Raw genomic sequence first — 14,231 nt, 5'->3', positions numbered from 1 at the left:
GTATCTGAGGTTCAAGATAGCCTAAAAATATTGTCTTACTTTAAATTTTTTGATATCATTTAAAAAAATTTTATTTTGTATTTATCTGGAAATGTAATTCTTAGTAGAAATGTCTTTATCATAGAAACAATTAAGCATGCAAGCTTGAGTAGACCTTGATTTTTTAAAGGAAGTAAATGTAATACCTATCTCATCATTGTGATATTTTTTATTTGCCAAAAATTATTTAATAAAATCAGTTTGTATTCCAGCAACCATGAATATACCAAAGATAAAAAGCCAATCTCAGAGATGTTTCAGGTTTTTAATTTTCCCCCACAGCTAAGGTCAGTTCATCTGTTGGGGTGTCTAGAATTACACACATTTCTGGAAAGAAGTTTGGTTTTCTGCTTGTTAGATTGGAGATAAATATTGGCTGATCCTTTGGGCTGTTTAGCTAAATGGCCTCAACAAGAGTTGTACTTGTAATCCGTCTGTTTTCAACAACTTTAGAAGAATGAACTTTAAAATGTTATCTTAAAATGTTTAAAAGGAAAATGAGGGCAGGGCAGGAAATGCTTGTTAAAATATTGTGAGAGTTAAGTGTGCAGTGTGTGTCGACCTCAAAAATAAAACAGCCAGTTATTTTGCCAGCAGAATGTGTTTTTCAGGAATAGCAGAGCATTGCAATTCGGGACAATCAAGCTATGGAGAGCCACCGCCAAGCCCAAAGAGACAAAGAGAAGGTTACCTTTTATTAGGTTTTTAGAAGGAAATTGGAGAGTGTTGTTTTGAACACAAGTTCAAAAAGAACAAGAGTTCGAGGTTGTGGCAGTTTCTCGTTGGCTGCATGCAGTGATTAGTGTGTTGTTGCTGGGCCAAGAGGGATCTGCCTTCCTTTTTTTAAAAGCAAGAGAAGGAATTTCTGTGTGAAAAATGTCCTCCCTTGTCAGAATACTTCTTATCTTCCTTCTTCTCCTGGGTTTTCTGGGCTGTAATGAGTGGTGTATGTGTGAGAGCACCCCCTTCTGAACCTCATTTTAACTGAAGTTTCCTTTATTTATTTTCACAAGTATATGTACTCTCAAACACTTGAGCAAACATTTGGCAAGGGTACAGAGAGTGATTTCTAAGTTCAGCAGCCCTGTTGTTGGGTCTGAGGAAGACAGATATAGTAGGGATGGAAAGCCCCACTTGACTGTTGGCGGTTTTTCTCCACCCACTCAACCACTGACAAGATGAGAGCAATTCAGTAGAAGCTTTGACTTGTGAATACCTCTAGGATTAGATTACATGTTTATGTTTCTAGAATTCATAGCATACAATACTGAAAATGTTTTGAACATAATTTATGAACTAATTTTCTAGTTTATCCACCACCATGTGAGTTATTATTACTAATTTTAGCATTGATACTAATTTGTTAGTCACATATTATATCCCCTGCCACTCATCAGCACCCCACCTCCTGCAGAAAGGAGCCTCGATGTGTCACAGACTTTAGGCAAATAGAGTCTCATTATTGAATTGCTTCTATTGTCAGAGTAGGAGACTTGCTCAGATTTCTCAGAAACAGACATTAATTGATCCAGGGTGTAAGCTCCAGAGGAGGGAATGGTTAGTAAACGAAAAATATGAACTGTTGAATGTTGAATCTTTCCCAATAACCAGGCATTAGGTCAGAGCTGATTCAGTTTTAGGACTCAGGAGACCTCAGCTTTCAGTAAATTTTATTTATTTCAGAAAAATCAGAGAATCCTATGATTAGCAGGAAAGTTTAAAAAAAAAAAAAGAAAAAACTTAAGTATTTATCCAAATATATACATGTTCAATTATGTAGCTCTCAGGATTATCATATTTTTGACTACCATAAGATAACTTATTTTTTTTTAATCTCCTGAACTTCATTAGCTATTGAACAAATGGAAGGTCAAAAGTTATTAAACTGTCAAGTAAGAAATTGGCAGAAGAGGAAGTACCTAATTGTTCATTTCATCATTGATCAACTATGCTTTCCTGAAAAAGTATAAGCTCTGGTACAAGAGAGGGCAAATCTTAAGGTTACAAAAATGTACTTCTATTTAAACCCTGGGAGATATTTGCAACTTCAACATACTTATTTTTGGATGGTCTGGACCAAATTCTATTGCAATGTGTTCCAGAGCTTTATTTTCAGTAGATCCCAGGAGGATGATACTGAATATGAAAATCAACCAATAAAATCCCTAACTAACCTCTCATATTAAACTAGGGGGTAACTTGGAGCCTTTCTCTGAATCAGATTTAATCTCCTCATTTCTCTCCAGATCCCTCATGTCCCCACTGCATGCTTTTGTCTCCTACTGAAGTCCCACCTAGGCTTTGTCCACCATCAACTTTTGGCTGTTTTGTGTCTCGTATCCTTAATATTCTACACTGAACACTCATGAACAATAAGTGAATTTACTCCACCTCTCACATAACACTTCACATTTAACAGCTGCCTTTAATATCTCATAGTGAAGATTTACATTGAGAACCAGTATCTCCAGTCTTTACCCCTGACCCAAACTGCTAGTAAAATGGGCAGAGTGGTTCGACCTTCACAATCCAGAGTCATTTCCTGAAATATCAGCTCTGGCAATACTTCCAGCTTCCTATTCTCTTGGTTTCCTATACATATTAAATAGATATTTTTTAGCTTTTTAAAATGTTTATTAAGGTATAATTGACATACAACATTATTAGTTTCAGGTGTATGACATAATGATTCAAATGTGTACACATTGTGAAGTGATCAAAACAGTAAGTCTAGTTAACATTTGTCTTGTGATGAGAACTTTTAAGATACACTGTCTTAGCAACTTTCAAATATGTAATATGATGTTATTAACTATAATATAATCACCATAGTGTACATTATATTGCCAGGACTTATTTATTTTTATAACGGGAAGTTTGTACCTTTTGTCGACCTTCACCCATTTCTTCCATCCCCCCATTCCCCTCCCCCAAGCTCTGGCAACCACCAATCTGTTCTCTGTATCTATGATCTCGATGGGTTTTGTCTTTCTCTGTCTGATTTATTTCACTAAACAAATGCCCTTTTGCCTGTTGCTATCCAGTTTTCTCAACACATTTTTAAAAAGACACTGTCCTTTCCCCATTGAATATTCTAGGCTCCTTTGTCATAAATTAATTGAACATATGTGAGTGGGTTTATTTCTGGGCTTTCTAGTCTGTTTCATTAATCTATGTGCTTGTTTTTATGGTTTTGATTATTATGTCTTTTTAATATAGTTTGAAATCAGGGAGTGTGATGCCTCCAGCTTTGTTGTTCTTCCTCATAATTACTTTGGATTTCAGTGTATTTTGTGGTTCTATACAAATTTTTAGATTGTCCTCTTTTTGTGAAAAATGTTATTGGAATGTTAATAGGTATTGCATTGAATCTGTATATTTTAGGGGGCGGTATGGACATTTTAATAATATTTAATTCTTCCAATCCATGAGCACTGAATATCTTTCCATTTATTTGTGTCTTCAATTTCTTTCATCAAGGTCTTGTTGTTTTTAGTGTACAGGTCTTTTACCTCCTTAGTTAAATTTATTCCTAGGTGTTTTATTTTTTGATTCAATTGTAAATGGGAATGTTTCCTTAATTTCTCTTTCTGAATAGTTTTGTATTAATGTATAAAAAAGCAACATATTTTTATATATTGATTTTGTATCCTGCCACTTGACCGAATTCATTTAGTTCTAAGAATTTTTTGGTGGAAACTTTAGGGTTTCCTATATACAATATCATGTCATCTGCATGACACAACCATTTTACTTCTTCCTTTCCAATTCTGATGCCTTTTATTTCTTTTACTTGCTTAATTGCTCTGACCAGGAGAATGGGCATCTTTGTCTCATTCCTGATCTTAGAGGAAAAGCTTTCAGGTTTCTAAAAACATTGAGTATGATGTTGGCTATGGGCTTGTCATATATGGCCTTTATTATATTAAGGTACATTCTCTCTATACCCACTTTGCTGAGAGTTTTTATCATAACTGGATGTTGAATGTTTTCAAATGCTTTTTCAGCACCTGAGATCAATCATAGGATTTTTAGCCTTCATTTTGTTAATGTGGTGTTTCATTTTGATTGATTTTTGGATGTTGAACCATCCTTGCATCGTAGGAATAGGTCTCACTTAATCATGGTAAATGATCCTTTTAATGTATTGTTGAATTAGTTTTGCTATTATTTTGCAGAGGATTTTTTTCATCTATCTTCATTAGGGATATTGGCCTATAATATTCTTGTAGCATCCTAGTCTGGTTTCAGTTTCAGGGTAATGCTGGCTTTATAAAATGAGTTTGGAAGTGTTCCTTTTTCTCAATTTTTTGTAAAGAGTTTGAGAAGGATAGGTATTAAATGTCTTTGAATGTTAGGTGGAATTCACCAGTGAAGTTGTCTGGTTATGGACTTTTGTTTCTGGGAAGATTTTTGATTACTAATTCAATTTTGTTTCTACTAATATTTCTGTTCATGTTTTGTTTCTTCCTGATTCTGTCTTGGAAGATTACATGTTTCTAGCAATTTATCTATTTTTTCTAGGTTGTCCAATTTGTTGCTATACTGCATAATTGTGCATAGCAGACTTTTATAATCCGTTGTATTTCTGTGGCGTTGTTTTTCACTTTTCTTCTTTCAGTTCTGATTTTATTTATTTGGGCCTTCTCTTATTCTCGGTGAGTCTGGCTAAAGGTTTATCTGTTGTGTTTAGTTTTTCAATGAGTCAGCTCTTAGTTTCATTGATCTATTGTTGTTGTTGTTGTTTAGTCTTTATTTAATTTATTTCCACTCTGATATTTATTATTTTCTTTCTTTTACTCACTTTGGACTCTGTTTTTCTTTTTGTAGTTCCTTTAGGTGTAAGGTTAGATTGTTGGAGATTTTTCTTGTTTCTGGAGGTAGGCCTGTATTGTTATGAATTTCCCTCTTAGAATTCTTTTGCTGTGCTAGGGATTTTGGATCAGTGTGTTTCTATTTTCATTTGTTTCAAGATTTTTTTTTTATTACTTCCTTCATTTATTCATTAACCCATTGATTGTTAGTAGCATGTTGTTTGGACTCCACTTGTTTGAGCTTTTCCACTTCTAATTGATTTCTAGTTTCATATCATTATGATCAGAGAAAATGCTTGATATGATTTCAGTCTCCTTTAATTTACTGAGACTTGTTTTGTGGCTTAGCATGTGGTCTATCCAGGAAAATGTTTCATGTGCACTTGAAAAATAATGTGTATTCTGCTATTTTGCAGTAGAATGTTCTATAAATATCTCTTAAGTCCATCTTATCTAATGTGTCTTTTAAGGTTACTGTTTCTCTGTTTATTTTGTCTGGATAATGGATCCATTGATGTAAGTGTGGTGTTAAAGTCCCCTGCTATTACTGTCTTACTGTCAATCTCTCCCTTTATGTCTGTTAATATTTGCTTTATATATTTAGGTGCTCCTACATTGGGTGTGGAGATGTTCACAAGTGTTATATCCTGTTTTTGGATTGACACTTTTATCGTTATGAATTGCTTTTCTTTGTCTCGTTACTGTCATTGTTTTAAAGTCTATTTAGTCTGATATAAGTATTGCTACCTCAGCTTTCTTTTAAATTTCCATTTGCATGAAATATCTTTTTCCATCCCTTCATTTTCAGTTTCTGTGTGTTTCAACCTGAAGTGGGTCTCTTGTAGGGAGCATATGTATGGGTTTTGCTTTTTATCCATTCAACCACCCTATGTTTCTTTATTGGAGCATTTATTTAAAGTAATTATAGATAGGTATGTACTTATTGTCATTTTATTAATTGTTTTCTCGTTGTTATCGTAGTTCTTTTTTATTCCTTTCTTCTTCTCTTGCTCTCTCTTTTTGTAAACTTATGATGTTTTTTAGTGATTTGTTTGGGTTCCCTTTTCTTTTCTTTTCTTTCTTTTTTTTTTTTTATATCTTTTATAGTGTTTTGTTTTGTTGTTACCGTGAGACTCATATATAACAAACTATCTTTATAGCAGTCTATTTTAAATTGATGGTTGTTTAAGTCTGAACGCATTCTAAAAGCTCTACTTTTTTTTTTTAATTGCGGGATATTGGGGAACAGGGTGTTCCTCGAGGGCTCATCGCTCCAAGTCATTGTCTTTCAATCTAGTTGTGGAGGGTGCAGCTCAGCTCCAAGTTCAGTCACTGTTTTCAATCTTAGTTGCAGGGGGCACAGCCCACCATCCCATACAGGAATTGAATCGGCAACCTTGTTGTTAAGAGCTCGCACTCGAAACAACTGAGCCATCTGGCTGCCCCCTGGCAGCTCAGCGGCAGCTTGTTGTCTTCAATCTAGTTGTGGAGGGTGCAGCTCACTGGCCCATGTGGGAATTGTATAGGCAACCCTGTTGTTCAGAGCTCGCGCTCTAACCAACTGAGCCATCTGGCGTCCCAAAAAAGCACTACATTTTTTAAATCACCCCCCCATTTATGCTTTTGACATATCTTACATTATTTTTTGCATGTGTGCATGCATGTGTATGTAACCCTTAATTTGTTACTCTAACTACATATACTTTCTCTACTTTTGTCCTTTAACCTTCACACTAGCTTTATAATTGGGTGATCCACTACTCTTACTAAATGTTTGCCTTTATCAGTGAGATTTTTTTTTCTTTCCTACATTCTAGTTTTAATTTTCCACTTAAAGAAGTCCTTTTAACTTTTCTTGTAGTGCCAGTTTAATGGGGATGAACTCCTTTTTAGCTTTTGCTTGTTTGGGAAACTTTATCTCTCCTTCAATTCTGAATGATAACCTTGCTGAGTAGAATAATCTTGGTTGCAGGTTTTCTCCCTTCTATCATTTTTTATATATTGTGCCATTTCCTTCTGGTCTGCAAAGTTTCTGCTGAAAAATTAGCTGTTAATTTTTATGGGGGAATCTCTAATTTATAATTAACTGTTTTTCTTATGCTGCTCTTATGATTCTCCCTTTAACTTTTAGCATTTTAATAATGATATATCTTGGTGTGGGTCTCTCTGGGTTTGTTTGTTTGTTTGTTTGTGACTCTGCTTTCTAGACTTGGATGTCTGTTTCCTTCACCAGATTAGGGAAGTTTTTGGGCTTTATTTCTTCAGATAGGTTTTCAGTCCCTTTCTCTCTCTCTCTCCTCCTTCTGGACCCCTATGATTTGAATGTTGGTATGCTTGATGTTGTCCCAGAGGTACATTAAACTATCTTCATTTTAAAAAATTCTTTTTGCTATTCTGATCAGGTGATTTCCATTACCTTGTCTTCCAGCTTGCTGACTTGTTTTGCATCATCTAATCTGCTCTTGATTACCTCTAGTGTGTTTTTCATTTAAGTTATTCTATCCTTCAGTTCTGATTGGTTCTCTTTTATATTTTTTTATCTCTTTGTCAAAGTTCTCACTGAGTTCATCTATTTCTCTCCTGAATTTGCTGAGCATCTTTAAAACCATTGTTTTGAACCCTTTATCAGGTAAACGACTTATCTCAATTTTACTTAGTTTCTCTTCTGGGGTTTTGTTCTCATTTTTCATCTGTACATATTTCTTTATCTCCTCATTTTGGCTGTTCCTCTGTGTGTGTTTCTATAAATTAGGCAAAACAGCAAACTTTCCTGGTCTTGAAGGATTGATCTTGTTTAGGAGCTTCCCCTTTGTAGTTTGCATGTGTCAGGGGTCTTTGGCAGACCAGGTGGAGATGGAGCTAGAGCAAGTGTAGGCCATAGGGAGACCCAGGGGCAAGCCAATCTGGGTTCTCCTTGTCAGGCTTGAGTGGGCGTAAGCCATGTAGAATATCCAGGGCAAGCTTCTGGGGCTTGGAGCTTTAGCTAGAGTGGGTGTGTCCTTGGGACAACCCATCCAGCACTACTGTGACATGCCAGTTGGAGCTGTAGTTAGATTGGACTCAGTCTGCAGAGAGTCCCAGTGGCAAGCCACACTGAGGTCTGGAGCTTTAGCTGGGGCAGGTGTAAGCTTCAGGTAGTGCTGGGGACAAGTGGTCCTGGGACTGCCTTGGCAGGCCAGCTGGAGCTACAGTTGGAGCAGGCTCAGGCTGAGGGGAGCCATGGGGGCAAGCTCTGCCAGGACCCAGATCTTTAACTGGAGTGGGTATTGCAGGGAGTCCCAGGGGCAAGCCACACTAAAGCTTGGAGCTATAACTGAAGTGGGTTGTGCTATGGGAAGTCCTGGGAACAAGCTCGGAGTGGGTGAGAGCTGTAGCTAGAACAGGTGTGAGCCATGGGGAATCCTGGGGATGAGCTGTGGATCTGGTGTGGGCCTGGGTCCTGGGGCACACTGGGATAGCCTTGGCCATTTGGCTAGAGCACCTGGATTGTGCTCCTGCCTAAGTGATCAAGGTGTGTGTGGTGGGAGGGGGCAGTGCAACAAATGGCAACACCAGAGAGAGTTCCTGCAGTTCCCCTCCCATTTCACAGATGCTCTAGGACTAGCAAATGGATTTCCTTCCCATATTGTGCAGCAAAACCACTGTTTTGTCACTGCGTCCCAGGGTGGGTGACTTTGTGCAGGCTCCTCAGTGATGCCCCACTCCCCCACTACAGGTCAGTGTGTTGGGGGTGCATTTCCCTCAATACCCTGTCTCCATCTCTCCTACTCATTTCCATATGGTTTTTCTCATTTTTTTGTGCAGAAGCTGTTCACTCAGCTCTCAGTACTTCTTCAGGGGGGATTGCTCTGTCTATAGGTATAGATTCGATGTTTTCATGGGAGGAGGTTAGTTCAGGGTCTTCCGACCTCACCATCTTGTACCTCTCCTCTTGTGACTATTTAGCACCCTTTCTTTTTTAGCTTAAAGACCCTTTAACATTTCTCATAAGGCTGATTTTGTGATGATGAACCCCCTTAGCTTTTGCTTGTCTGGAAAACTTTATCTCTACTTCAAATCTTAATGATAACTTTGCTGAGAAGAGTATTCTTGGAGGGAAGTTTTTTCTTTCAAAATAACATATTGTGTTACTTCCTTCTGACCTGCAGTTTCTGCTAAAATTCTCTTGCTGCTTTTAAGATTCTCTCTTTAAAAAACAAAAAAACACAAACTTTTGACATTTTAATTATAATGTATCTTTGTGTGGGTCTCTTTGTTTTTATCTTATTTGTAACTCTCTTGGGTTCCTGGATCTGGGTGTCTGCTTCCTTCCCTAGGTTAGGGAAGTTTTCAGCCGTTATTTCTTCAAATAGACTTTTTTTTTGCCCTTTTCTCTCTCTCCTCTTTCTGGGGCTCCTATAATGTGAATGTTAGTGTTCTTGATGTGTCCCATAGGTATGTTAGCTATCTTCACTTTTTTTATTCATTCTTTTTTCTTTTTGCTGTTCCGATTGGGTGAATTTCACTGCCTTGTCTTTGAGTTCACTCATGCTTTCATCTGCCTCATCTAGTCTGCTTTGAATCTCTCTAATGCATTTTTCAGTTCAGTTATTGTATTCTTCAGCTTTATGACTTCAATTTGGTACTTTCTTCTGTTTTCTGTCTCTTTGTTGAAGTTCTCATTGTGTTCATCCACTCTTCTTCTGTGTTCAGTGAGCATGGTTATAACTATTACTTTGAACTCTTTATCAGGAAAATTACTTATCTCCATTTCATTAAGGTTTTTTCTGAGGTTTTATCTTGTTTTTTCACTTGAAGCATTCTTTGTTTCTTCATTTTGCATGACTTTCTGTATTGTTTCTTATGCATTAAATGCAACAACCACCTCTCCCAGTCTTGAAGGTATGGCCTAGTATATGGAAATGAATCTTGTTGTTCAACCCTTCTTTAGCTCTTGGTTGTCTCTCAAACCTTTGTGATTGTCCAAGCAGCCTATTGTTAATATTTTTAATAGCTCCCAGTAGTTGAAGGTGTGCCAAGACCCGTCAATGTCCCAAAAAGCAAGACCTCAGTCAGCACCTAGATTCAGGCTGATTGGAAGCCAGACCCTCAGGCAGCAGCAAATATATATAGTTCTGTGGGACCACAAGTGTAAGCCTCACTGCCCACTGGAGCCAGGCAGTATGGAGGTGTCCCCTGGACAGCAGTGGCAAAAAGACGGGGATCCAGACAAGTATATAAGCTATTTCTGAGAGAAACCAATGAGCTGTAGCAAAGTAGAGGGAGAAAGCATAGATGGCATCCACCGGCCTCTGCTCCCTGAGAGGAGCTTTCTAGGCCCCTGGGTGTGTGCCAAACCTGAAACCGGCTCCTCAGGCCAAAGCTCCAAGGCAAGCAAATAGGCCTTTTACTACAGATTGAAATGAAGTTCTGACGCAAAGCATCCATATCCGAGAGTAACTTTCAGGGTGCTTTGCAGCTCTGCACAGCAGCAAGGGCTCAGGTGGACCTGAATCCTGGCTCTGCCACCTGCCAGCTCTGTGCCTTTGTCCAAATTACCTAAACTCTAAGCCTTGGATTCCCCATCTAGAAAAGGCAAATATCGCCTAACTCAGAGGGATCTTTTGTGAATTAGAAATAGAATATGTGAAATTCTTAGACTGTCAATTGTAGGGAAAAAGGGGCATCATCGACACCTACAATAAAAATGTGAAGGAGAATATAGTGAATAATATTGTGGTAAGTTTGCCTGGTGACAGATAATTTCTAGAATTAGGGGAGGGTGATCACTTGAAAGGTATAAAAATGTCAAATCACTATATTGTACACCTGAAACTAATATAATACTGAATACCAACCATACTTAAACTTAAAAGTTATCTTGTAAAAAGGATTATACGAAGCCCTTACCACAGTGTCTGGTATCTAGTAGGTGCTTAAGAAATGCTCATTGCTATTTGTCAGCTACCATTTTCTGTGCTTTAGGAAGTTTGCAAGGATAAAATAAGACCAGTTGATAAACTTTGTAGCAATACCTTGATATAAGAAACGAAAATGTATTCAACTCCATGTTGAAAGGAAACCTGTATAAAAAAGAAAAGGTGGGACTTTTAAGGATATGTGCATACTTCTTTTTGTTTTCTTTTTCTTTCTAGTAGTACAGCCAGCTATCAAAGTGCAAACTGATGGGGCTCTTGCCAGGTATTTCCTCTTTTTCTGGTGATCTATTTCTGTAGGTGAACTAATTTTAACCTTCGAGCCCAAATGATGGGGCTTCTCCTGGCACCAACTCCTCCCTCATTTGCCTCTGATATTACTTCCTCTTTGTTTCTGTTCATCCCAAATCCTGACCCTGAATCCTAATTTCATCCTTTATTTTGTGCTCCTTGACATATTAGCTTAGCAGGATGGGCTCAGGCTCCTCCCCCACTGACAGATGTCTTCCTAGTCTGAATGTTATTGAAAAACCAGTTCTGTTTCCAAGTTCACTAATGTTTATACCTCGTCAGAGCTCATGATTCACACCATCTACAACTGCTTCTCAGAGTCCCATCTTCTGAGCAGCCTCCAACATAATTCTCAGATTCTCTCCTTACCACTTGTGACAATTCTCTTTCACGTCTAGCTTGACAGTGTTGCAAGAATCAATGAAGAGTAGTTGATTTGGGTTTTACCAGGACCTCATTTTGGAATGCACAAGAATCAGGAATGGAAATTTATTCAATATATAAATTGCCTTACTGGGAAAAAAAAGTGAAGGTGGGCTCAGAGGGGAGAGAATGATATTTTATTATTACTAAGCATTTGTATCTTTTCATTTTGATTATGTTTGGGTATAAACATGCATCTATCAAAAGGCATGTAAAAATGAACAGTTTTTTATTATTTTCAAAAATTAGTAAAAACAGTTATACAGGACATTATGAAATTCTAATGCCATCATTAGGACCCAATTTATGCAGGTTATCAGTGTGGAATCATCACCAAAGGCTGTTCTGCAAACAGGCAGGCAAGCAGGAAGAGAGTATTCCCTTGATTACTATAATTGCCACAATAATAATAACAATAACAACAACGACAACAACAATAATAGAAACCTTCCTTTAACTAGATAACCCTGCATAAATAGGCAGCACAGTTAATCGAAATGTAAACAGTCGGTTTCATGACACCAGTATAGCAAATATAAAACTAGTTGCAACCAGAAGAATTTCTAAGTTATCCCACTATAGTGATTCTTACACTTTGCTTCTTTGCTGTGTGATCCCTATGTATTTTTTCCCATTCATCATCTTCTGTATCCTGGTCAAATGTTTCAGGGTATGCTGGTAATTTGTCTTTGGGACATTCTTCATAGTAACTCCGAACATATTTCCCCACAAACCACCCTTTGTACTCTTCAGGCATTTTGCATTCCAGGCCATTATAGTGAACGTTATAGTGGTGCTTTAACCAGTAGTAGAGGTAGTGGATGCTGTAGTCACATCTCCAGGGGTTATCTCTGAGCCACAGGAGTTTCAAAAAATACAAGTCTTCTAATACTCCATAGTCGAAGTTTTGCAGACTGTTGTTTGATAAATCTAACTCTTCTAAATGTATGAGTCCTAAAAAAGCAGCTAGAAACAGAAAATATTTATTAAACCAATGAGTAATGAGGTTATGTGCAACTGTATGGCGTATTATAAGGACAATGGAAATGAAAAATAAGAGACAATTCTAACCGTTGAAAATAAAGGAAAAAATTTCTCTCCCCTTCTTTTTCTTGGATCACTTCAGGAACCTCTAAGTACTGTGTCCTCTCTTTGAAATGCATATCCTTTAGAAGACTAGCAAGGCTTTTTGTCAGCTTTATGAACCAGGAACGTCTTTCTCAAGGAGCTGGGAGACCTCTCCTTGAAATGTAATCAAGAAAGATAGTACCCCTACTTGCCAGTTTCTTTGCGAGGGCAAGAACCTTGGTCCAGGTTGCAAAACTACCTCTTGTCATAGACGTAGAAGTTTGTTTTCCTCTTAATAAAGCCAATTGGCTAACACAATGGGTCACTTCAATTACCAGGTAAAGTTAGGATGAACCATGTGTGCTGTCAAGTCCTCTAACTTAAGCACTAGTTATCATTTACCCTGAAAACATGTATGCATTGGGTTGTATCTGCTCGCTTATGTTATAAGGGTGAGATTTCTTGCTGTCTTTGCAATCTCTTAGCAGATTGCCTGTGATGTGCATCATATTCTAGTTTAATGTTTATTCAATAAGAAAAGTATTTTCTTTCGCTACTATCTTTGTGGAGAGGATTTCTGTGTTGGGAGAAGATTTTGGTTTTAATTGTATTTCTCTAATAGTACACATACCTAAGTAAGAAATTCAGAAATATGCTTTTTCTCAAAGCTTTCATCCTGATTAAATTGACTAGAACTCAATATTTTATATGAAAAATCAGTTTTAAGTTAGCTTTTGAAAGATGTATTTTGGGCTCATGTTTAAGTTTTTTTTTTTATACTCACTGGAAAGATGCCACAAAAGAAAGCATGAATTAGGAAAATATTTCAAACATAAGACATAAGTGCATAAAAAATGAAAAAAAAAATGTGTCTGATGATGATTTGCTAGCTCCCTGGGATACCAGTAAACTCTGAAAAATGCCTAGAAAACACTTTTTTTTCTTGGTTTTAGGGGAGAGAATTATATTCCTATAGAGCCCCAAACCAAAATAGTTTTAACAATTTGAACATATCTGGTTGTGTATTGGCACATTATGATACTAGCTATTAGCTTTGAATCTGTATGTATTTAGTTCTGCTGGAGAATGGATAATTAAATATCAAACATGTAACACAAAATAAGACAACAAAAGGCTCCCCCCGCCCCTTTAAGAGTAAAGAAATATAAACCTAGGTTATCCCTATTTCAGTTAATGTGGACTGACCAGATACCCTAGAATTTATTGGTCAATCCTAATTTCAAATATGTTGTTTCTATTTCAAACATCTTCTCATTGCTGTTTTCAAATGATAGAGCGTACAGTGCCCCTATTTTGCACTTGGAAAACATGCTCTCACACCAATACCATCAAATGTTTTCATATCATTTGTTCTATGACAAAACCCATAATTCCCCATAAAAAGAATTCTTTCAGGGTGGCCAGATGGCTTCAGTTGGTTAGAGTGTGAGCTCTGAACAACAGGGTTGCTGGTTCGATTCCTACATGGGCTAGTGAGCTGCGCCCTCCACAACTAGATTGAAGGACAACAACTTGGAGCTGATGGGCCCTGGAGAAACACACTGTTCCCCAATATTCCCCAATAAAATTAAAAAAAAAAGAATTCTTTCAATTTTGGTGCAAAGCAAATAATTGGGGATACAGAGTGGGGGAGAACAGGAGGCTGGGGAGGAGCAAAAGG

At 37.3% G+C, this 14,231-nt stretch overlaps 2 protein-coding genes across 2 annotated transcripts in view; one reads left to right on the top strand and one right to left on the bottom strand.

Moving 5' to 3' along the window:
• FBXL13 (F-box and leucine rich repeat protein 13) overlaps positions 1-14,231 on the top strand; it is a 221,294-nt gene that overhangs the window by 96,278 nt on the left and 110,785 nt on the right. The gene's annotated exons all lie outside the window — the stretch shown is intronic.
• Positions 11,621-14,231, bottom strand: part of LRRC17 (leucine rich repeat containing 17) — a 32,129-nt gene continuing 29,518 nt past the window's right edge. Inside the window, exon 4 of the mRNA XM_033088870.1 lies at positions 11,621-12,448. Coding sequence (XP_032944761.1) covers positions 12,051-12,448 — 398 coding nt within the window. The 3' untranslated portion in view covers positions 11,621-12,050. The remainder of the gene's footprint in view (positions 12,449-14,231) is intronic.

Source organism: Rhinolophus ferrumequinum, chromosome 20 (assembly GCF_004115265.2).
Source record: "Rhinolophus ferrumequinum isolate MPI-CBG mRhiFer1 chromosome 20, mRhiFer1_v1.p, whole genome shotgun sequence".
NCBI lineage: Eukaryota > Metazoa > Chordata > Mammalia > Chiroptera > Rhinolophidae > Rhinolophus > Rhinolophus ferrumequinum.
The sequence above is the reverse complement of the archived record's forward strand: the minus strand, read 5'-3'. Positions and strand labels throughout refer to the sequence as shown.